Source organism: Lepisma saccharinum, chromosome 2, assembly GCF_977018435.1.
Source record: "Lepisma saccharinum chromosome 2, izLepSacc3.1, whole genome shotgun sequence".
Lineage (NCBI taxonomy): Eukaryota > Metazoa > Arthropoda > Insecta > Zygentoma > Lepismatidae > Lepisma > Lepisma saccharinum.
The window spans coordinates 20,063,270-20,089,748 of NC_139230.1; the positions used below are offsets into that span (position 1 = coordinate 20,063,270).

General features: G+C 35.9%; 1 protein-coding gene across 1 annotated transcript in view; it reads right to left on the reverse strand.

Moving 5' to 3' along the window:
• Positions 1–802: 802 nt before the first annotated feature.
• The window catches only part of LOC145981412 (cell adhesion molecule Dscam2-like), an 842,890-nt gene continuing 817,213 nt past the window's right edge, over positions 803–26,479 (reverse strand). Inside the window, 5 exon segments of the mRNA XM_083114650.1 lie at positions 803–1,106; positions 5,238–5,328; positions 10,227–10,431; positions 12,470–12,606; positions 21,263–21,418. Coding sequence (XP_082970776.1) covers positions 860–1,106; positions 5,238–5,328; positions 10,227–10,431; positions 12,470–12,606; positions 21,263–21,418 — 836 coding nt within the window. The 3' untranslated portion in view covers positions 803–859.

Consider the following 26,479-nt stretch of genomic DNA (forward strand, 5'->3'; position numbering starts at 1 on the left):
TAAATTCATATGAAGGAATTAAGTTGTTACTTTTTTACAAATCAGATATTTATAAAGTAGCAAAATAATTCATTTACTAGCTACTTAAAAATATAAAAAAATTACAAAAATAGTCGAAATAGTTTTATTGTGTAGAAGTTTTTTGCTTTCTATTAATATAAATCAATTAGGTTTCTTAGTTGTTTTTATTTTTCATTATTGATTTACTTTTATTGTGCATATATTGTTGTTGGTGTAGATCTGTTCATGATCTTTTGAAAGACAGGTCATACAACACTCACAACCATACTACTCCTCAGTAAAGCATATTTGAAGTCAAAACTAATTGTTTATCTTTTGTTGTTATGTCAAAAACTCTTTACCCCTGGAAATTCTTGGTAGTGGGGGGATTTTTTAGGCCAAAATTGTTGATGAGGGGGAAATCCTCCCCTGTTTCCCCCAGGATTTCGCACCCTGATTTGGACTAAAAGAGCATTAATATATCTAATTCTTCTTGTTTGCTTGGAGAGGATGTTTTAAGGAGGGCAGACAAGTAAACCTGGGGCATTTGCCCCCCCCCCCCCTGACACCATCACTATATAGGACATCAATACCAAGAAAAAGTATGTCAATATAAAGTCAAACACATACAGAATCGAAACTTTTACGAACATCAGTATATATGATTTATTATCATATTGGTCAATAATCTCACAAGATTTTGTAAGCCCTCAAAAAATGTATAGAAGCAAATATCAATATGACTGAGAACTTAGCAAATCTTATGAATAATACAACAAATTGTTCAGGTACAAAATTATTTGGTAGGTGTCAATATGAAAAATACCATATATTTAAATCATCACATGAAAATCACAGATCATACAGCAATTGTGAAGTCTTGATTTCCTCTTGAAGGAGCAAAAAACTTCACTGGATGATGTTTTGCACTTAGTCTCAATTTTTTAACAGAATCAATGTCACACTCAGCTTCACTCAGTTCATGTCCATCTGAAAACCCACTTGGTGGGTCAAGTTTACTACTAAACATAAATGTTGTTTCTTCTGTTAATGCTCTTCTTATATTCAAGTTAGATGGAACCATTCTTCTGTTTCCAGGATTTGACCTACAAATAATAAAGAAATCAGAATAATTACATCAAGGATACTTAGGTGGGCAGGCCATGTGGCACGAACGGGAGAGGAGAGAAGAGTTTACAGGATTCTTCTTGGGAAACCTGATGGTAAGAGACTTGTATGGCAAGGCCAAAACCAAGATGGAGGGATAACATTGAGATGGACCTAATGGAAATTGGTAAGGATGGAAAAGATTGGATTGATCTTGCCCAGGATAGGGACAGATGGAAGGCTTGTGTTGCTGCAGCCATAAACCTTTGGGTTTAGGAAGGCTAGGAAGTTAGTTGGTTAATAATTAAGAAAAAGCTGTAGTAGTCATTGGATGTAAGGAAATGAAAACACTAAACAAATGTTAGTAACAAATGACAGATTACATGGATGTAAAAATCCATTTACTGTAACATATTATTATATATATACACACATATACATATATAATGTTCACTAAGTGTCCTGCACTGTGGCCATGCAGTCTAAGGCATCAAGCTTTGGGCTCAGACTATGGGACGCATGCTGGTTCCAGTCTCCTGGTTGGAAGCGTAACAACTTTTCTCCTGAAATTTTGGCCAGTGTACAGGACTGGTGGCCACCCATCATCATGAGGCAATTGGGGAAGTATGAATCAGTAGCCTAACACAGTTATGGAAACCTACAACGATGACTAGGGGTTCATTGTGCTGACCATGTGTCACCCAGTAACTGGCTGGATGATCTTCTACCTCTGCTGAGGCATGTGGGAGTGAGGCTGGCAGTCAGTAGGTAGGCCTTGGCCTTCAAGGGCTGTTGCACCAAGGGTTGCCTAGGGTTACATGTTTTCTGGATATCCCTTATTTACTGAAGTATCTTACACAGCTCTTCTTTGTATTTTGCTTTTTCACTGGCATTGGAAGCAGAGGGATGAAATGCTGCACACCCAAACATATGATATCAAACTGTCTAGGCTTTAGTGTTTTGAGAAGCAATATGAGTGAATTGGTAGAAGCAACAGTTCCTGTAGAAACTGATAACTTTTCATTTCACCTAAAGATAGGTTCCGTGTGGAAAAATATTATACAGCACCTCTTCAAGCTCACATTTGCACTTCCACCAGGTTGTGTTGTTGTAGTCCACAAGTGAAAGAGTTGTGAAAGATGCCAAGTAGCAATAATTCTCATTTAATGAGTAATTATAAATTAACAAAGATATCCAAGTTATTTACCCCTCTGCTCTTCCAGCTTTTATCAATCCTGAAATTGGGTTGGGTAATGACATCCGTATCCCTGCCTGCAAGCTTACGGTATGCAGAAACAAGCTTTTAAGCAAGCTTAATGTGCTCTCTGAGGATTTAGGAACTGAAACACATTTAGAACAGCATTGATAGTTGTTTTGGGTGTAAAAAAGGCATCAAAGTCTTATTATACTCTGTACATGGGACTGCAGCACACGTTGATTTCAGAGAGTATTCAGGGTGTCTACCAAAATAACAAATCCAAAATTCTTGACATTTTTTCTCAACATTTATTTAATCGCCTCCTACTTAGGTATAGTTGGAAATTGAGAGAATAGATATTTTTATTAACTGAAAAATCCCTACCACAAGGCCGGTTGACATGAAAACTGATGCAGTACTTTATACGAGATTTAGACTTGCTTTAATTATCAATGCATGTAAAAATTAATGCTTCAGACTTCATCCTGGATGGGGAATGGCCACATTACCTTATTTAATATTTTTACAAAAATTCATACATAGAAAGAATGTAATTCTTTAGTAATAGAGTGAACAAATCTTAACCACAACTGAATACAATTTTAGATTTCAAAATATTCAAATTTGATCAAATCCCATTACAGGTCTATAACAATGTAAATTCCTTATACTTAGAGGCATGCATATTTCGTTTTTGACGAAAAAACGAAACGTGAAATAACACATTGCAATGTTAAATTTTCATGTTTCTGAAAGGTGTAAGGTGCTCGATGCGACACTTTCTGAAGTCAGAATTATCCTGTGAGTTATGCAATTCATGGAAAATTGATTAATTCTGCTGTAAATATTTGAGAAGCAAAAATGAACCCCTTTATACAGGGAAAAATTAATATTCTAGTAAGGACATAAATGTGCTACTAGATGGGATATGCTTATTTTGTGTAGTAAGTGCAGTTTTTAAATGAAATTGTGGATTGTATTCAAATTTTTAAAACCAAAATGTAATTTTATATATTGCTTTTTCACCGCTATAACAGTGAAATTTTATTTTATTTACCACTATTGAACCCAAAATTGACTCGGTTTTGTACTGAAATTTTGCTTTTTTATTTACCAAAAATATGTGCCTCTACCTATACTGTAAAAAAAAAAATAGCAAAAATTCTTGACCACAAGCATTATTTCTTGACTTTTCTTAACTTTCTTTACTGGTAGACAAGACTGGTCTTGAATGTGTTCCCATAGAATCTATGGTTGTTCTGAGCCACAAATTTGGCTGTTTTGCCAATTTACTCAACTGTTAACATGAAACGCAACTTCATGTGAGAAGAGAATATGGGCTACAAATCCTAGCTCATCGTCCAATCTTCATAGCATGTGCACACCAAATTCAACCATTTTGGACTTGTCTTGTGGCTTGATTTCATGCAACAATTGAATTTAGGCATGCAACCTGTAATGGATGGATTTCACCAACCACCCTTACAATGAGCCATTTTTTCAACATATATTTTATTGAATTCTCTGAGCTCTGGGACATTGGCAGGGTGCAATTCAGCGGGATGAATAAACAGATAAGTCCAGACCATTGGCTAAAGGCCAAGCTTTCAAGGGATATTAGAGGCTTTAACCATAAATAGTGAACTATTACACAAGTGGTAAACAACGGATCTCTAGAAATTGAGAGATATAGTGAATCAGGTGGTTACCAAATAAGGATAATTGCCCAAGAACCAAATATTGAATACTGTGATAATCCAATACAGGCAAAAGTGAGGAAGTGAACTTTGACATAAAGAGCCACTGGGACTGAATGACTTTGGGAAGGTCACTGGTAAACAAAGAGACAGGATGACAATTTGCTATAAAAGTCCCCCAATTTAGGAAACAGCATGCCTGTCTAGGGAAATCATAGAACTTGTTGGCCTAGGAAAAGATCTTCAAACTTTCAAGTATGATTCTTAGATGCTCTCTACAGTTACTCTTAGGATTATTTAGATATCTCAGAACTTAGAATGTTCCTTGTCTATGTATCCTAAGTACCAATAAACTATGAAAATATGAAGAGAGTGCCTCTATACTTAAGAATCTTGGTAAATTAAGCTATGCAACCCAAGTAATGTTTCTCAACCCACAGAGTGTTACAAACATTAACCTCTTCCATGTGACATCATATACAGTCAATTGAGGAAAATGCAATTGTCGATTATGGTGTGGGAGTGATTTTTGTGAATTCCGAATGTAGGTCTGTCAGATTTTTTCCACTACTTCTGATGTCCAAGGTTTACATGATTATTTTATTTTCTCCACACTACCTATTTCTCGGAACTGCACAAATCCACTGTTGGACATTGTTCTCGTGTGGCGTCTAAACTGCTTTTGCACCAGAATCACAAACTTGCATTCCACCAGTCACAGGATACAAGCAGCTTTCTCTTGTATGGAGTACATTGCGCTACAATGTACAAATTTACACAGTAACTTCCTACCTGGTAGCACACAATGCAGACTGCAGTTGTTCCACTCTGTCTGCAGACTGTGTGCATTACATGTGCAGAAACGGTTTGAGTTTCTGAACCTAACAAAACAATGTTTTATACAAGTTTTTAAACAAGGTATACCACACAAGATATCTTTCACAATAACCTCAACAAATCCACACCACCCATTCTTGGAAATTCTGTATATTATTTAAAGAAATATGACAATAGAATTTTGTTTGCAAAATGAAAAAAGCAGTCACATGAATTATGGCCCCTTTTTTGCAAGCAATGAGTAAAACTGCAACATTATCAAAATAAATCTGTGACTTCAAATTTTATATAGGATCATCAAAGAAGGCATAAAACCATACTAGCACAGACATGTAATGACTGATGGATAACTTTTGTGTGTTTGATAAACTGCATACAAAGTATATAATTAGATTTACCTGAATCTTCCATGGCGAGGAAGGGATTTTCTCTCAGAAATTGGTGACGGCTCTGTTGATGTACTTGATTCGTGTGTGTGATATAGGAAGTCTGTAACATGAAACTTTAGAAATAATTAAAACAGTTTTAAGCTTCTCACTACTGTATTAATAATTTTAGACTGTAACATAGTGAAGAAGTGTAGAACTTTGTTTTTTTCACTGCAATGATACCTATGCTCTGCGCGATCTTAGCATTAATTGTAATTATATTACAAGCAGGTGCATTGCCACTCATCTCCAGAAATGGCAGCTGCTCTTTTTTGGATGGTGAGGAGGGGAGAGAGTTATCATGATATCAGATTGGGGATTTACATGCACTAATACAGCAAAATATACATGCAAATATACTGTAAAAATCTAAAAAAGACAACCAAAGAAACACTAAAATATGCAAAATGAAAATAGACATGAACAGCGATTATGAAAACAATTCTACTGTTATTCAATAGAATATGGTGAAAAAAGTAAAACAGACACACAAACGAGACACAATATGTAAGGTTATCCATTTTTACTGAAAAATTGTATGCCAAAAGTCTTGACAATAATTCATGTCACAATATTAAAATAAATTTTCTTTCAATATTTACAATGGTCAAGATCCTACATTTATCTGTATGCACTAGTCTCTAAGGTCTCTAAGTTGAGAAAAAGACCTCTGACATTACATGATGTAACAGTAACAAATTTCTTTTTGCAGCATCAGATAAGTTTACCAGCTTGAAAAATTGAATGACTGCATGAAATCATGATTGACTTAGGTTATTTTATGTTGATTTTCTGCCATTTGTGGCTAATCGCGACAAAAGGAATGAATGATGATATGGATGACAGCAGAGTCAGAAGCACATATGGACAACACAACACAATTTCTACAGAAGTCTAGAGGCTGTAAGTCCAGGCGCCAGGGTCTTGTTAGCCTGCAAAAAGCAGTCCAGGGTGTACTACGTGGAAGAGAAGTTGACATTTGGGTGTCTGACAGTATTGTTCCATTTCCTGTGTCCCCTCACCTAATAGAGAAGAAAAACTTCTACTTTAGTTCTTTTACATAGATTTTATACCTCTTGGATTAATCGTGATGGTGAGAATGAATGGCAAACAGTGAAATTGATGATAGAAGAAACATCACGATATATCCATGCCTTGACCAGGGTTCGAAGCTGGGGCCTCTGGCTTCCTAGCATGTGGCACTTACCACCCCTCCATGAAAAGTGACATTTTTTAAAAAAGTGAACTCTTACCTCAAATATGCATTTTACCTAATGAAAAATGCACATTAATGCAAATAAAACAAGATTGACCTCACAAATTCTTGATTGATTGATTGAAATGAAAATTTTTGATGCACCCATCACATTATTTGGAGCCAAGTCCCTTACCATAACTAATATCAACACATGTCTATTAGGACTAAAAACTGAGGCTGTAAAGGGGTGCAGGACAAGACACAGCCCTACAGATGATTATACTGACTGTACGTCCAGATGCCAGAGCCTGGTTGGCCTGCAACATAGCAGCTACTGGGGTGTACACATTGAAGTGAGGTTGACTTCAGGGTGCCTTCAGCAAAGATCATCCCTTCCACCCCTCTCACAAATTATTCTCATTTCTCCTCCCCCTCTATCTGGATATTAATTTTTCTGCAATCTACTTTCATGTAGAGGGTATAATGTAATAGCAGCTTACAATGATTTAAATGAAAGTAAGTATCAACTGAAAGCATATACAGGGTGAGTCATAAGTCTCCATACAAATGGTGAAAACGGTGACTAATGTTTATTTTTCCTTTTCAGGTAGGTGAACCAATGAAAAAGAGCTGCCACTAATGAAGGAAGAACGGATTGACATCATTCTGTTGGCTGGGAGTGGTACCACCCGTCATGTAGCACGTACATTCAATGCATTCAATGCAACACACAGAACGCAGATAACCCATTACACCGTGGCCAAACTTATCAAGAAATACAGAAGGACAGGTTCCATCGCCGACGAAAGCAGGCCTGGAAGATTTTTTTGATAAGTTTGGCCACGGTGTCATGGGTTATCTGCGTTCTATGGGTTGCATTGAATGTACGTGCTACATGGTGGGTGGTACCACTACCAGCCAGCAGAATGATGTCAATCCGTTCTTCCTTATTAGTGGCATCTCTTTTTCATTGGTTCACCTGCCTGAAAAGGAAAAATAAACATTAGTCACCGTTTTCACCATTTGCATGGAGACTTATGACTCACCCTGTAGTGCAGAGAATTTACTTGCAACACACATCAAGGTCAAATTCAGTCCATACTTTCTCCAGTATCTCCAGATCTACTTGTATATGAGATATGTATCCTTATAATTCCTCTAGGGCCTCCTCTATGGTGTAGTGGCAACGTTGTCACATTGTAATGAATGAGGCCTGGGTTCAATACCCATTGGAGGCATATAGTGGTTTGGATCACACTTTAAACTATAGGCCCAGTCTCATTAACCTTTCTGTGCATACAGTGGACTTAAAACCATACTCAAACAAACAAACAAAACCTCGAAGGAAGAAATCCATCAGTATAGCGGCAGGAGATGTTTCTGAGTGTCCACAGTTACAAAGAAGCTTTAATTAATAATTATTGCACCATGTTTTTGAGGTCTTTTCAAATAACCCTGCATTTGAACTTGTAGAACACTTTTCTTTAGTCATCTTGGAGCTGAAGAAGAAATAATAAAAACAATAAATAAAAATATAATCCTAAAATGGCAAGATTCCAACAGTGTATTCTCATTCAGCAAGACATATTCCTCCCCCTACTTCTACTACATAGTGAGGGTGACCTTGAATCCATTCACATGGTGGTTAGTGGCCACTGATTAATTGAGGAGACTTGTCTTTGAATTGTTATACAAACTAGTTTCCAATTTGTAAAATCTTACATTTGGCTAAAAGAAGTAACACTCCTAACCATTTCTCAAAACATTTACTTTATATGCAAAATAAAACAAAATATGCATTTATTGCAAAAAAAAAAAGTCATAACATGCCAAACATGCAACTTAAATGTGGCTTCACTTACTCACATTTTCTTCAAAACAAATATGAAAACAATAATTTTTGAAACATGCCTTTTCAATAGAAACATGCATTTGCATATCAATGCTCAATCTGCTGATGACAAGGTAGAGTATGTGAGTAAAATAATGGGAGATAAGTAGTGAAAGATGACTCACGCACACATATGGACCTATATGAAAATTACGATCATACCAATAAACCTATTTTTCGAATCTGATATAATACTACAAATGTTCCTTGAAGAATGTGAATGGTTCATTAATCCCTAATTAATACTGAAATAGATTTTGCCTTTGAAAAGAAACCATGTATTTAGACATATACTTTATGAAGCCAGGCAATATGAATTACATGTTAATATTCATGAAAGTACTAACAAAATAACAGAAATTTGCACTAAAAAACAGGCTCTTTACAGATATGTCAGACCTGTAAAGTTATCTTTAAAGCTATTATTTGGCAATAAACCAACATGTCAATATGCCTATATCAGCCAATAGCAATAGAGTACCAACAAATCTGTCCTATCTCATCCATTTACAACTTTTAGATATAACCCTTCTCTGTTTAACCAGCTGTAATAAAATGTTCTATTGTACGTGTATGTTCTCTTAGTGCAAAAATACATGATGGTGAATTGACCCATGAAATAATGGGTCAATGGACATACAAAGATTATGATTATAAATTCATGTAGTCACATGGGCACAACCAAACTATTATCATACCATTCCACTTTTCCCCTGTACATCAGGATCATTTGCCAGTATTTTACCATGTAACTTCAGCGATCCCTGCAATTTCATCATTCAATCTAATTTTAGGGTGTCTTGGTCTCGAAGTGAATATCCGTACCTAGGGGGGATGCTTGGTCAAGTTTGGGGATAGGAGGAGGGATGCTTATGCAAATCATCCCAGCTGGGGGATGCTTTTTGAGAATTTTCTTAACTGGGGAGGAGCATCCCCAGCATCCCCACACTTCAACCACTGGTTATACAGGGTGGGGCAGAAACAATTAGACAATTTAAATTTGGCACCACACCAACATCTTTGTAGCATGGTGAAAAGCATATCACTGGGTAGAGCGGTTTAAAGTCTTTAGTCAACATGCAGCGTTGGTTGGAGAAGCATCTTGAGCATTTGATGTGGAAACATACTTTAGAAACGATGACTCCACTATTGTAATGCAATGTGTTTTTCAATAAAAAATTGACATCAGAAGGAATGGAAAGGTTCTGACATGCCAGACAATATTGAATTGGGTTACACAATTCAAGACTACTGCATCCATTGTCAGCAAGAGGCCTTCTAGTCTCCATTGCTTCTGATGCCAAAATGTCATTGAAAAACATGGTGCATTGCAGTAGCAAAATAATCCTTTCTAAAGAATGTTCCACAGCAAGTGCTAGATGCTCTTCTGACCAATGCTGCATGACAACTGAAGGTTTTAAACCTCTCTACTCAGGGATGTGTTTCACCATGCCACCTTCAAAGATGCCAGTATGGCACCAAATTTAAATCAATCATCTAATTGTTTCTACTCCAACCTGTACCTACCAATTTATGTTTTCTGCACCAGAGAATTTGCACATATAAACTGAATGTTTTCTTCTAAATTTTATGCTAAGTTTTAACATATGCTCTTCAACATATTAAGCAACTTGCTGACTGTTTTGCAATTAAAGAATTACATATATATTTTTAAGTTGAGCAAATTGAGAAATTAATGTGTCATCAGAGAAGAACATAATGCTACTTTGAACCATTCCTTAAAGTGTATTTGGCATTGTACTCAATTACTTTTTGTGAGCAGGTCTAGGTCTATCATTTTAATGTTATATATAAAACATACTGGTAACATAACATTAAAAATGAATAGCAAGGATGACTACTAACTTACTGTGATGCACAGCTCTCTGTGACATAGATAGCCTTTCTCCGCTTGGGCCTGGATCATCAAGGTGGTTTGAGGACTCTGTCCGACTTGATGTCCCTTGTTCTGTATCACTGTCTGAGCCCAGAGTGTCGTACTCTTCACTCTCAGACTTGAATGACTTGGATTTCCGCCTTGACCTCCGCACCTTCGAGTAATGGTCAGTGCCAGACTGCAAGTACATAGTGACCATTTCCAGCTTTCTTCAATTTAGAAACAATGACAGTTGTTGCTTTCATTGGTTTATTAATATTCTTATGAACTTTAAAAATAACTTTACTGATAGATACACAGAAAAATGCTTCAATGATTTTTGACAAGAACAAACTTTCTTAATTCTATTATTTTGCATGAATTAGTCAAGATTATGATGGACCCCTACTTTTTAGCAACATCAATATACAACACCAAACATCTCATGAAAGAAATGGTTCAATGTAGCAGCCTACGATGCCTTTTTTTCAGCCTGAGGTCAATACCATTAACTGTTACATTGCATCTGTCATGACTTAGTAATCTTTATTTCACACCTATAATTCTCCTTTGGCACAAGTACGTCAGTGACGCATCACATGAATGACAGAGAACATTCTGTAACATTATTGAGATCACTGGTCCCAATTAGCCCAGTGTAATATAGACAGTACTGAATTCTGAAGCATCAGAGTAAGCTAACGTTTTAAAATAACAAACAAAATTAAGTAAGGTATATACATGCTTAGGAGCATTAGAAGTTTTCACCGATGAGAAAATCATGTGTCAGCAACACATTTAAAATAACCTTTCTATCTTGATGGATTTGGTTCATTTTAATTCATGTTTCTGCCACTGCAACTAATCTGATTATACATGAATATTGAATATTACTGGAAAATTTCCCTGACCTGCCAATATATGTATATGTAGTAATACTAATCCTAAGGTATTTATTAATTTTTAATTCACTGTATTCCCTAACACTGTAATGCAATTTACTATTGCAATTTTAATTTAACTTATAGATTTGATTAAATTAAATTATACAATAACCCATGGTGCAACAGCCTTGAGAGCCAAGGCCTACCTATTGACTGCAGACCTCACTCTCACCTCCGAGGTGGGAGATCATTCAACCAGTTATGGGGTGACATGTGGTAAGCATGACGAACCCCCAGTCATTGATGTAGATTTTTCATGATCAGGTTACGCTACTCATTCATAGCTCCCCAATTTCCTCATGATGGTGGGTGGCTACCGGTCCCATACACTGGCTGAAATCTTAGGAGAAAAGTTGTTACGCTTCCCCCCAGGAGACTCAAACCAACACGTGTCCTGTAGCCCAAGCACAAAGCCTGATGCCTTAGACTGCATGGCCACAGTGTGGGACAATTAAATTGTACACCTGCATCCTAATTGTTAAATGTGTATTTACATTTGCAATATTATATTTCATCAGGTTTGCTGTTATAATGCTGTTTCAATTTTTAAGAAAAGTTATGTAATTTGTTTTTGTTTATTACATATTCCTCAAGAGTGAACATATTTAAAATTTTCGTTGTGCTCATCAAAAAAGAAACCTTTAAAATGTAAAAAAAAACATATAATGTGATATAATTTATTTATTGTGTAGCCATCCTTTTCAAAGATCGAGAGTAAAAAATAATACTTTGAAATTTGAAATGCTACATTTTCAAAATTTATTACAGTGTAACTTTTAATCAGTTTGTGGCCATTGAAAACATATTTTTTTGTTTATTGAAATTGATGGGCATTCAGGCTCTGCATCATTTATACATATTTGCCACTAATAGTACATTACTGACCAAACTAATTAATCAAACAAATGAGTGTATTCAAGTGTAATGAAGAAAGGTAATGTAAATTTCAGACAGCAAGTCAACTGATTCAATGATATTAAGAAGATTAATTATATAGTGAATGCTAGAGTATTTTTATTAGGATACTGAATCCTAACTCTCATCAACAAATGATCTTTTTATGCATTTATATAACTATCAGCTCATTAAGCTTTCACAAGGTTTAAGGTCATCTCAATGTGTTGCCAACACAAATAATTAATGGTTTGTTAATGATTTGCACAGATATTAGCTCTGAAGGTTGCATTTCAGATAAGCACGGAAAATAAAAAAGTAAATACTACAAACTTCAAGCAGCATAACACAGTGCACAAACACGTTTTTGTGCATGTCAATAAAATATATTGTTCTAACCTGTCTGACTTGTAGAGTTTCAGCAGCTGATACCCTAGAATCACTGTATACAAATGCCTGCAGTTGTGGGTTGCTGGCCATGTTTTCTTGCTCTGGTAAATGAAAGGTAGCATAAGGGTAGATGTCCTCTGAATATTCTGGAAAGAAAGTATAGGCACACATGCCTTTTTTCAACTACCACTACTACTACATGTTTATTTTTGGTGCTCTAGAGTTTGTTGGAATCCAGAGACATATCATTACTTTTCTGTTTCAATTTTTTTTTCAAAGCTTTGACATTTTTGATATAGAATAATATTATCTCTATCATACTTGATTGTTTACATGCTATGCACTAGCATCTTCATCATTACAGTAAATGAAGTTTGTAATGAGTAAAATGCTGGTACATAGAAGCAGGCCCATAGCCAGGCAGGGGCCAGGGGGGGCACCCCCTATGGAACTACCATCAGCCCCCCCTGGCACTGAGGTCAGCCCCCTTGACAGTAGGTAAAACTATTTTGTGTAATTTGTTTGCACTGAAAAGTGAAAATGTAGACAGCAGATATTATTTTCCTCACAACTTTGATGAAGGATAAATTCAGGGAGTATGAACAGCAGCTATTACATTCGTTCATCATATTTATAAGAAGAAGTCTTAAGTAGCGGCAAGTATTTAGGAGATTCTCTTCTCTACACTTAAGAAAGTTTCTTCACAGGGGAGCTTCTTTATCTGTACCTTCATTGCCCCTGTTGCGACCTCCCATTTATACAGATATCTGGGACTTTGATGTCATTATGCAAATTCCCTCCACAACTGTGTCAAAGGTTAACAGCTCTCAAGTTTTGGGAACGAAGGTAGGGTTACCAGACGTCTGGTTTTTCCCGGACATGTCCTGCATTTTAGCCTTATGTCCGGCATCCAGGAGGAATTTGAAAAATATCATAAATGTCCTACATTTTGAGCGTCACATAATATTAATAAGGAAAATACATGTTTTTAATAAAATAAATTACTGCCTTGGTCAGCATATTTATATTTTTTCATAATCATGGAAACAAGGCTTAATGGTGTTATACATGTTTCAGTTGAACAAAGAAGTTATGGAAGTTACAAGTCTATGGCCTGAGCTCCCAAACTCAATAGTGAAATTTATTTTGATTCAGTCATTGCCAAAAAAGAAAAGAAAAGTTGTCCCGCTAGAGAACAAATGGGAAATCGGAAGCAATTAATGAACAAAGTTTTCGTGCCACTTTCTGATGAAGTCACTGTTCAATAGCTGAGCGGAATGTCTTACCTTTGGGTTTATACTGATGGGACAAGTTCTTTCCCATTTTCATTCAATATTTAGATTGTAAAGCAGGGGGGATATAGAGAACAAAGTTATTGAGGGTGTCTGCTAGTCAAGAAAGTCATGAAAGTCAATAGAAAGTAAAGAAATCAGCAAGTAGGGCTTGAAGTCAATAAAAATTCGAGAAATTATTCTTGTGGTCAAGAATTTTTGCTAATACATTTGCTATTTGATTTGGTTTATTTTACTTCACTTTTCTCACCCTTTGACTAATCGTGAAGATTAGGATGAATTATGGCAAGATAAGATGGATGAAGGGACAATCATAAACATATAGGGTCGACCCCTCCCCCCCCCTCCAAATCAAGCCTCACATAAGAGTCCAAACCCCAGAGCCTCGCTAGTCTGTCAAATGCAGTTTACTTAATTACTAATTTTCAACTTTACCTAAGTAGGGGTTGAATAAATAAACATTAAGAAAAACGAAAAAAAGGTTGAGAAAAGTTCTGAAAAAGTCAAGAATTTTGGATGTGTTATCTTGGGTAGAAACCCTGTTGTTGAACTAAAAACTGCCCAAGATGAAACTTTTGGAACCATTTCAAATTACGGTAATTGCTGAATATTTGTTTGCCATTGCAAGTCATAATGCAAATGTTGAGAGAGTACTTTCATTCCATCAGCACAATGGACTCATGAAAAAAATATTTTATTCATAAATTCTGTAAAATGTTTGGGACTGGTCCCCATAATTTCAAAGAGTTTGACTGTCCATTCAATTATTGCGAATGTTTTGTGTCCTACATTTTGACTTAAAGTCCTACATTTTGGGACAGCATGTCCTACATTTCCCTTGTAGCGATCTGGTAACCCCAAACGAAGGGGTGTTTTATTGTTTCGGCCAGGGAGTCGAATGTACGGTAGGCCCTATGATTGAATATTGTCCATCTTTTCTTGTGTAATATAAATATCTGTATCATAAAACGTAGTATGGAATGTGTAGTAAGGGATGATTTCAGTAGCAGCCAATTAACACTTCAAGTGATATTTTAAATGATATAGAAAAATGCAGTATCTGTGTGATATTTTTAAACTTTATGTAACTTAATGACCCCCTCCCTCACACACATAATTTACCTTCATTTAACACTGTTAAACTTTTGAAAAATGGACTTGATTTACAAAGCCCCCCTGATAAGCCATGAGCCCCCCTGGAGATCAATTCTGGCTATGGGCCTGCATAGAAGGAAGAATTCAAAATGATTTATATTCAAAGATATGACATTACATAAAACATTTAAATTTTTTTTTCAATAAATATTGAAATTGAATATAAAACAATATAAGATCAAAAGCACTGATTTTGCAAAACTTATATGTCTCTTACTGATTTTCTTTAAAAACGAAAAAAATATTTAAACAGCACTAATTTATCCCATGCAAATTTTGGATACACAAACATTATTTAGTGCGAAATCTATGTTTAAAATATTCCAGCACAACAAGGATATAACAAATAAATCAATTGACAATTTTTTTAGTTTTTATATATTTAAAAATAAGGTTAAGCTGAAATCTGTAAAGTTTGAACATCATGTGCCTTTACTTTCTGCTTATTATTGACTTTCCTAGGAAATATTTTGTAACTCTGCAGTTTGATAAATTGTTGAAAGTAAGTTTCTTACCAGAAGTTTATTATTTTTGTAAATCCACAATTGCCCAAATATGCCGAATAAATATATCACAGTAAAAATGATAGGGTTTGTCTTACTCCCTTCTGTGACAAATTAAGTCTTTTAGCCTTCTTTAGAAAGTCTTACACAGTAGTTAGTGTAAAGGGAAGGAAAACTACAAACTATCTAGCTTTTCTATTGATATAAGTGGTGCATATAACAGTTTTCATTATTCAGTGTTGGCCTCACAATTCTCCGAATGTTAGTGAATAATGGTTCCTCCTTTATTTGCATGCAATGTTAATGTTAATGTTAGAGCATTCATGTGAATCTTCATGTTTGATCGATTGATTTTGTGTTTTAAGTCCACTTTATGCACAGTAAGGCTAATCGGGACTGGACCTACAGATTAAAGTGGGATCTGAACCACTTTGTGCCTCCACCGGGTATCGAACCCAAGACCCCTTGATAACAAGGCAACAACGCTACCACTGCACCTTCGGGGAGGCCCTATTAATCTTCATGTGGTTTGCTTTCCATGTTGTCTAGATATTCTCAATAGTTTCATGGCTACATAATGCTGTTAAACTATTGAGAATATCTAGACAGTAGCGAAAGGAAACCACACAAAGATTCACGTGAATGCTCCAGAAGTTATTATAAGGATATGTAATTTTTTTGATTTTGAAATATCATAGCGTTTTTTCAAAAGGAGAGAAACATTCGAAAACATCGTAACACTACATTTTCTTGTCTTCAGGTGAATAATTTCATTTTTGTCAGTGGTGGAGGGATTGAACCTACAACAGACCAGTGATTTTAACACAAATCCAGTGCTACTTTCCTTGGATTAGCACACCAGATTTGTAGCAAACAGGTCCCCAATACTGACAAATAAAATGTTTGCCTGAAGATAAGGAAAGCATGTTCTCCCAAAACATAGTGCTAAAATAGGCATAAATCACTAGACAATGGCTAATATCCATAATATTGTCCACTACAGTTGGCCTCCTTGAACAAAGGATGAAGTCATTAAGATAATACTTTATATTATTATATGTATGTGATGAAACAGAAGTTGTATTTTATCATTTTTTGGCCATCACAATGATGAGGATGAATTGTGATTAGATGAAATTTATGAAATGACATTCACAAGGACATATACATGTATAGGCAGGAATTGAGCTCAGAACCTTCAAAGACAAGATCATTCGTCGACCATTCAATGTGCTCAGCCATCGAGGTGGCAAATGTACTCCAGGAATTGATACTTTCATACATAGATTACAAGATTTTCTGGTTGTCAAGCCATGTTATGATGACTTACAAACCAGATTGATACAGGCAATTATAGTAAATATGCATGAAGCAGAGAAGAGAAGTTAAGTACACATTTCTATAATTCATGTTGTGAAGTTGATTGTAGGAGAAAATACATCAGTCCACTATGTATGAAGTATGAATGGATGTTTGATGAGTTTGATCGGGACTTGACCTTCAGTTTAAAGTGGGATCCAAACCACTATACAATGTGCTTCCACCAGGTATTGAACCTGGGACCCCTTGATTACAAGGTGACATGAAGTATGAAATGAAAAATATAGTGAGGATTGCAGACTGCTTGTGACTTGAGGACTAACCAATCAAAGGCGGACTTGTGCAATGTGTTGCTATGTGTGAAACATAACTATTGATTTGTCTATTCCAAGGTGACACATGCCCAGTGGTGGCCGATGAAGGGGGGCTTCAGGACTGCAACCCCCCCCCCCACTGCCCAAAATATATTTTGTTGCCATTAGTGCAAAAATGACATTTTTATACTTCCGCTTTCGTACTGCATCCCGTTGTGCTGTGTGAAGCTTTCAAATTCACTTGGCGTTCGACAAGCGGCAAACTGGTATATGAAGCCGTTTCCCCCTCGGGGACTGCCAGTACATCTCCATGTTAACTCTAACATAAGCACTGTTTCCACTTCCCTCCCTGCTAGGCCCTTGTCAATGCTAAAAAGTGGACTGCATTCACTGCAGCCCAATGTTGCAGTCTAATGTACGGTGGTAGAAATCGAAAGCTCTCACACTATGATGCAGGACAGCACACACAAACATGTGATTACTGAGAGAAACAGTGGCCGGCCATGTAAAGCGTCCATTTTGCTTGTCAGTAAGTGCATGATGGATTATGTTTTCGAATCGATTCAAAGAGTTATTTGTTTTCTGGCAGCAAGTTATATAATCTGGTGTTCTGAATGGTAAATTATACAAGTAAAAATGAATAATTCAATGAAAGACCGCCGCATGGAGTTCATCTTCAAATAGTTAAGGTAAGGTATTTTTTAAATTTTTTATGAATGCAGCCCTCCTAACAATAAGCCGCCACTGCACATGTCGCATGTTACCTGTCACTTTTGCACAAAAGATCCTTTAAAGAACTTGAAGGACTCTGTATCAGAGTTTCAACATAAAACTGAAATACAAAACAAAGGATATTTTAAGTCTACTATGCTGATCAGTACTGGATCTACAGTTAAAATTGAGATCTGAACCACTACTCCATCAGGATCTCAAGGTAACAGCATTAAGCATTATACTATGAAGGAGACAAAACACAAAAGTTTGATTTGATTTTTGTTATTTAACATTGCTTTCCTGCAACTTGTGGCTAATCACAACAATGAGGATGAGTGATGAGATTGATGAAGAGACACTTACAAAGAACACCTATGTCTATGCTGGGACTTAAACCCAGGAACACTGTGCTAACCACTTCATCATGGAGGTCGACTCAAAACACAAATGTGTTTGATATGTTTTCATGGAAATTAGATTCTTATACAGTGCATTTAATATTCATTATCAAATATATATATACAACAAAATGTTAAATAGAAGTACAGTGAAGATGAAAGAAATATGCATATTCACAATACCTAAGGAACATTCTTGAGTAAAATTTTCTTCATTGATTTACAAAGCTCAATCCAGGAAACATTGAAGTCGACAATGAAGACATACACATTTCTTACAGTGATGCTCTTAATCATTTAAGGTCACAGTTCTCTCAGAAGCACTCTTCTCTTGATCTATTTTGAAAACAATATTCCACTAGATTTTAAAATGAGACAAGATAAGATCTGAAATAGCCACAATTGAAGATAGTGAATTTGATCAAATTTGTTAATCTGGCAGCCAAAAGCACTGGCAAAGGACAAATAATTGAAAATGAAAGAAATGGTTTCTATGTCATACATTGACTTCAGAAAATACCATCACAGCATGATGAATCTCATATATATTTGGGAGAATGAAACTTCAGTTGGCTGCACAAGCCTTGTACTCAACTCAACTCAGTACCTTCAGGAATTCTGTCATCCTTATTCCAATGTCTAGGGGTCGGCCATAGAAAGATTATTATTGTCACGTAATGTGGTCAAGCCTCAAGTACAAATGAATGAAACTTGTTTAACCCTAGAATACAAAACCTTCATAACTTTACGAAACAACATAGATGATTGTAGTTGTCCAGAGTGAACCCCACTAGCTCACACATCCCCCATCCTAGTACCTTCCTAAAAGGCAACAGTCGGACAATCGTCTATGCTGTTTGAATGCATTTGTATGGGAGGGTGCATCATAATTTTTACGAGGGTCTTGTGACAACATAAGTTTCTTTTCTCATAAGTGAACTTACGTTTTTTCTTGTATATTTTTGTTATTAATAATATTATTTTGTGTTTGATGAAAGGAAGATAACAAAAAATCATGGCAGATAAAGATGGGTTTGTTTTTAAGTCTGCATTTTGCACACAAAAGCTAATCGGGACTGGACCTACAGTTTAAAAGGGGGTCCTAACCACTATGTGACTCCACTCGATATCGACCCCGGGACAGATAAAGATGAAGAATGACAAAATGCTATGATTAGAAAATGACTAGAAGAATCATACTCGTAATCATACTGAATATACATCCTAGCCCTGCAAGGGTTCCTTCTCCATCTAGAAGCATAGCATTTTCCAAATTCTAAATTTTCAAACTGTAATACTCAAGTTTGCACCTAACTGATTTCTATTTGTAAAATTGGTTGTGAATTAGTATCACAAGATATTATATACATTTTATAACATTTAACTGTCCTCCTTCGTAGCTGTGCGATCTAAGGAGCTGTGCTTTGGACTCATGGGGGCATAGGTTCGAGTCCATTTGGGTTCAGTCTCTGGGTTCTTGGCTTGTGTATAGGACCAGTGGCAACCCACCATCATGAGAGAATTGGGGACCTACGAGTGAGTAGCGTAACCCTGTCTCGGAAATCTTCTATAATGGCTGGGGCTGACGTGCTAACCCCACGTCACCCCATTACCGGTTGAAGATTTCCACACCTCTAGGTAGGATTGTGAGAGGGAGACTGGCAGTTCGGAGATTGGTCTAGGCCCTTCAAGGGCTGTTGTTGTTGTTATAATAATAATAATAATAATAATTATTATTATTATTATTATTATTATTATTATTATTATTATTAACAGTTAACTAACTCTCAAACACATGAAAAGTTTCTTGTTTATATTTTAAAAAATTAATCATAACCCTATTTTTTTCTTTCTTTCCCAAGACCTGTAAGAAAAATATATATTTTTAATAAATAATGAGCCTAAAATAACTATCAAAATATATGTTTTTAAAATGATAAGCATATAAACTAAAAGCACCAAACATAAAAATTATAAAAAGTTAATAATTAAAACACCATTAAGCCTTGTTCCCATGATATGAAAAACTCAATATGCTGACCAAGGCAGAAATTTATTTTATTATAAAACATAAACTAAACGTAACATTTCAACCTTCTAGCAAGGTCTTCTTCAGACTCTGAACCAAGTACAAATGTACTTGTACTACAAATGTACTTGTACTACAAATGTACTTGGTGCAGAGTCTGAAGAAGACCTTGCTAGAAGGTTGAAACGTTACGTTTAGTTTATGTTTTATAATAAAATAAATTTCTGCCTTGGTCAGCATATTGAGTTTTTAATAATTAAGTAGGTTTTTAAAAAAATATAAAATTGAGTCGTAAAATTTACGAGGGGTTTGTGTTTACATTTCTCACACAAGGTTTTTGTATTCTAGGATTAATGGATCTAATCTCCTTCCACCAACTCTTGCACTTGTAGTCCATAGGAGTTTACAAGTAAGATATAAGACCTGTGGGCCAATACTGGAAAACCATTCATGTTACATTTTTCTTGTATGTGTGTGTGTGTATTTTAGCCTACAGATAAAAAATGAAAAAAAAAAGCTTTATTATGAAATACTATTCTTGCAGAAATGGGTATATTTCTTCTGTAACATGTAGTGGAACTTCAATTTTCTGTTCCCAGAATTAACATCTTTGCATATCAAAAACTATATTTTTCTATTTCCAATAAATCAACATATAAAAATGTCTCATAGATTTCCTGCATTATCAGTTCTTAAGTCAACATCTTTGATAGCATAGTGGTTAACATTATTATTTTGTATTCAAGGAATCATAAGTTCGATTCCTGATGATGGCAGATTGTGGTTCATATCCTATTAAAATAAGTCCAATTTTGCTGAGCTTCTGCACATGAAGTGGACTTAATACAATCTTTACTACAGGCCATCAAACAGCATATAATTGAGGTTCCACTCATATTTGCTTCAGGCACATTGTGTAGTTTACATGGAAAAACAAATTTTTAGCAATCTAGAGGTTAATTTACTGGAAAAGTGTTAAACAATAGAAATACAAATATATTTTTGACATGATTTTCTATAGATTAACATGAAACAGTAACAAATAAACAAAATATGAAATTAATATAAATGCTTTACCTGGTATTCTCTCTAAAGTACTAATGTCTCGAATAGGGGAAGGTAGTGGTTTTCTAACAGTTGCATAATATTGTTCCCGCTGCTCCATATTCTGTTTGTTGTCTAATGCTGCAGCAGTTTGTGAATCTTGAAGGCTAATATTTTCTGGTTCTGGCTCTGAAACAGAAAATAAATATTTTATTAAAGTACTACTTGACTTGGCAAAATATTTCAATTCCAAAAAAGATATATAATAGTAATTGTACATTTCTTACTCCTAGTCAACAAAACAAGTAAGAAAGAAAGAAATGCTAAAATTACTATGGAAAATGTATTAATCTATATTGGATTATTGCAAATTTTTATCTAGAATTGGTTTAGAACAGATTGACTGTTCTATACTCTATAGAGTGTACCCTATTAATATTAGTTTATAGATAAAGTTGCTGATAATATTACTAATAAAATATTTCTATAAATAGCCTGCAATAGCTATTTTGTATTTGTTCTTATGTATATAAAAGGTACGATTCATGCACTATAAGGTTCTGTAAAGTTTCAAAATACATAGTTTCTCTTTCTAAGGTATTACGTACTCATTACAGTCACTTCTGTATTTTTTCTATTTCATATTTTTATTATTTTATGTTACTTTTTTTGCCACTTCTGGTTAGTTGTGATGATGAAGATGAGTGATGAATAGATGAAATTTATGAAAGGACACTCATAAACATTTCCTCACCATGGCCATGCAGTCTAAGGTGTCAGGCTCTGGGAGTATGCACACTGGTTCGAGTCTCCTGGGGGAAGGGTAACAACTTTTCTCCTGAGATTTTGGCCAGTGTGTGGGACTGGTGGCCACCTACCATTATGAGGAAATTGGGGAGCTATGGATGAGTAGCTTAATCTGGTTATGGGAAACCTACGATGACGACGACTGGGGCTTCATTGTGCTGACCATACATCACCTAGTAACACATCTGCTAAGACATGTTTGAGTGAGATCGGCAGTCCTCAAGGGCTGTTGTTGTCATTATTACACTCATAAAGAACATCCATGCCCAGAATGGGACTCAAACCTGGGTACTTCAGTGGCAAGATTGAAAGCTGACATAGTCACTTATTTACACAAATTAATAAAGGAGGTGAATGAGCCAGATTGTTCAAAGAGAATTTGCCATGGGATTGGTAGGTTATCAGTTACATCAGAACTTTATCAGTACAAGGTAAAATTTCACAATGGCCTATCCTTAAATTATAACACTACCATAAAACATTGCTTCTTTGGTAAGCAAGCTTACTGATTGGTCAACTCTATGATTTATAGGACTTGATGATTCCTGGGTTCATTTCCTGGCCAGGATGTAAAGTTTTATTGAATTGGTCTTTCCACATAATCATCATTCATCCTTATTGTTCCAAAGGGAAAGAAAAGTGATATTAATGCATTCTCTGCCAGGGTGGGTTCACCAATTTTCCTCCTGTGCCAAAGTGGTTACTGGACTTTATTTCGCAAATTCGAAAATTTCACTTTTTTTCCTGTAAAAAAATATAACAGCTTTTAATGTGCACTTGACTCCCATGTCTTGTCAGGCATACTCATGACTAGAGCCCGGAAGTTTGGCAAAATGCCTCTTTTTATCTACTGCATATATTGATAAAATTTTTCCGGATATACATTTTTTATGTTGTTTTGAATGTTTTAGAAGCCTTTTCATTTTGCCTATTTTGCCTATTTGGGACCCCACTGCCTATTTTTAATTATAATGCCTTTTTTGCCTTTTTCAATTAAATTTGAACATTTTTTTAAAAAAATGTGTAAATAAATTATTTTTCTCTCAAAAAAAGTTGTTGGCATTTATTTTTCTTCAGTTTATTATGTGAATAATTTTCGCCTTATTTAAGTAATATTGAACTCACGTATGTTTCAACATTGCTGAAGGAGAAAAGTGTGTTTAAAAAAAATAGTATTTCATGCTGAGTTAAGATATTGCCTTTCTGTTAACATGTCCTTGTGAATGATTGACTGCTGAAAACCTGTTGCAGAACACCTGCACAATTATGTCATCACCTCCAGCGTCCGTGTCAGGAGGTTATTGACAAGAAACAGCTCTAATGCCCAAGGGCCTTTGCATGGATTCCAAAATCAAGTTCTCTATCTTTAGTTTAGTTCTGCACTTTGGAAGGAAAGGATCGTGTAGTTGTCATCATGCCGAAATTTAGTGTGCTATTAAGTGGTAAGTTACATGGTTACGTGCATGAATTTGGTGAAAACACATTTTTGACAGATGGTACTATTCTTCTCTGCAAGATATGTGAAAAAACATTCAACCATGAGAATAAATACTTTATATCTCAGCATGTGTCAACAGCAAAACATAAACTGCAGTTGCCAAAAAGGTTGGACAGAAGAAGATATCCCTAATTTCAACAGTGGGCACTTCATAAAAGGTAAAGGTAAAGTCTTCCCCTGTGCATAGCACCACGCCATGAAGGCGTATAGGGGGTGTGGGGGTAACGCCCCACACTTTCTTGATCCGGTCGTGAGCGGGGGTGATGTGATCAGTATCACGCCCCTGACCGCCTTTACCCCCCAGGGTTTCCCCCAGGTACCCATGTTATTCGACGCTGGGTGGGCGCCGGGGCCGCTTCCACCGTTAGAAAAGTTCCCGGATTTGAACCGGCCGGGGATCGAACCCGGGACCTTGAGCATGGTAGTCAGACGCGTTACCGACTGAGCCACCGCGGCCACTTGCTTCATATCACATGTGGGCACTTCATCCAACAGGAAATCTCAGTTTTCTCTTGAACTGTGCAAAGCTTTCATGGAAGCAGGGATACCTTTCTGGAAAGTGGAAAACAAGTCACTGAGGAAATTCGTGGAGAAATACACTAAAGAAACGGTGCCGTCGGAATCTACGCTGTGGAAAACATATTTAAGCATCTGCTACGAAGAAGCTCTGCAAAGAATTCATGCTGAAGTTGGTGGAAAGAAGGTTTGGATTTAAACAGATGAAAGTACTGATGCTATGGGACACTGAATAGCCAACGTCATCATATGAACTATGGAACCAACATGCGGAGAATCCTCGTCCTTTCTTCTCACGTCAGAACAAGTAGAGAGAGCCAATGGTTTGTCAATAGCTCAGTTATTCTCAAATTCCCTACTTCTGCTGTGGCCAGATGGTGTACATCATGATGACATGTTACTTTTTATCAGTGATGCAGCTCCCTATATAAAGAAGGCTGCCATAGCATTGAAAATTCTCTTCCCGAACATGCTTCATATCACATGTGTAGCCCACACAATGCACAGAATCGCCGAAAAAGTTAGTGTTGCACCCAGAAGTGGACAGGTTGATTTCAAACACAAAGAAGATATTTCTGAAATCTCCCTCTCTAACCCGAACATTTCAGGAAGTTGCACCTGAGCTTAGTTTACCTCCGCAACCAATCTTGACGAGATGGGGAACCTGGATATCAGCAGCTATATATTATGCTAACCACCTTTGAAAAAATCAGTGAAGTGATCGATGCTCTTCCAGAAAATGAAGCGGCTTCAATTCGTGAAGTGAAAAAACTCCTGTGCTATTCAGAACTGAAGAATGAACTGTCGTTTATTTTTGCACATTATGGTGCATTGCCAGAGACAATTACAAAGCTAGAAAAAAGAGGTGAGACTCTTGTAGCATCCATGAAAATCTTCGAGGAATCTATGCAGCAGATGATGGAAGTGTCAGGAGAAAAGGGGTCAGCTGTTGTGGAAAAGTGCAAATGGGTAGTGAGTGCAAATGATGACTTGAAACAATTGAAAACAATTTGTGATATTCTAAAAGGTGAAAATGCTGTTATTGAAATGAGTCCAGCTACATTTGCTTGTTTTATGTATGCTTCATTAACATTTTGCCAGAAATTATAGATAAAAGTAAGTGACTTTCAAATGTGCCTTTTTCAGTTTATTTTGCCTTTTTTCCCATTTTTAGTGCCTATTTTCCACATTATAAATTCCTTTTTGCCTGCCTATTTTAACGAAAATAAATGCCTGAACTTCCGGGCTCTACTCATGACCGATGGTGCCCTAGGAACAACCAAGTCAAGCCACATGTTTTGGTCATAATGCCCAACATGGCTTGATTGATATGCACCAGTTTTGGTCATTATGACCGAGGTGGCAGTTAACGTGTTAACAAACAACAAAATATAGGTACTAAATATTACTACTAAATTAATACTAAATATTATGGAAACTCTTGGAATTTTTCATGAATGTGTGACAAACCCACACAACTATGCATACATGTATACACTATTAGTACAAAACTGAAGAGAAGAACATGAGATGAAATAGGGTAGCTTCAGCAGTGACTTGATACAGAAGTAAGATTATTAAAACCAGTTTCAAGAAAGATATAGAAAGTTGAATAATCTTTATAAATCCAAAGTACCTACATTAAAAAAAAACAAAAACACACTAACCCGAGCTAACAAGATCTCAATTAACATAATAAAAATCCAATATAACCTATTCTAACAAAATAGAACTAACTTTATGATCTATGCTGTGCATTATTAATTTAGGTTTATTTGTCATAAAGTAGGGTTTTGGTGGTCCAAATTTCTTATGTATAGAATTTGATTTTTTCTTATTTTTCTTTACATTTACACTGTTAGGCATTAGGATGAATTTGGAAATTTAAGGCCAGCAGCATATTCTCCATGTCACTGCATTTACTGCTGGTGAACCAACTTGTTTCATGTATTTTTATACATTTAGATGTAACATATGGGTTATTTGCTCATTATGTATTATGCAAATTATTAAAACAAGCTTCCTGCTTTCTGTGCTGTGCTTGACACAGGCAGTGTTGCTACATGAAGGGAAATTTCTCTTGATACAGGGAAATCTATGTCGACCTTTAGGTAAAACTGGAGATTTTATGAGGCGCATCCAGAAAGTAAGTTTCCCTATTTTTTAAAAAAAAAAGCAACACAGTTTCAGGAAACCATTTATTGGCAACAGGTACAGCAAAAATTCAGCTTTTTCAGAAATTTTTCAACATAGCAACCACCAGAATTGAGACACTTGTCGTATCGTGGTATCAACTTTTGGATCCCACTGTCGTAAAACTCTGCCGTCTGTGAATGGAACCAGCATGTGACAGACGTCTTCAGCTCTTCGTCGTTGCCAAAACGCTCACCAGAGGACAGGAATTTCTTGAGGTGCAAGAAAACGTGAAA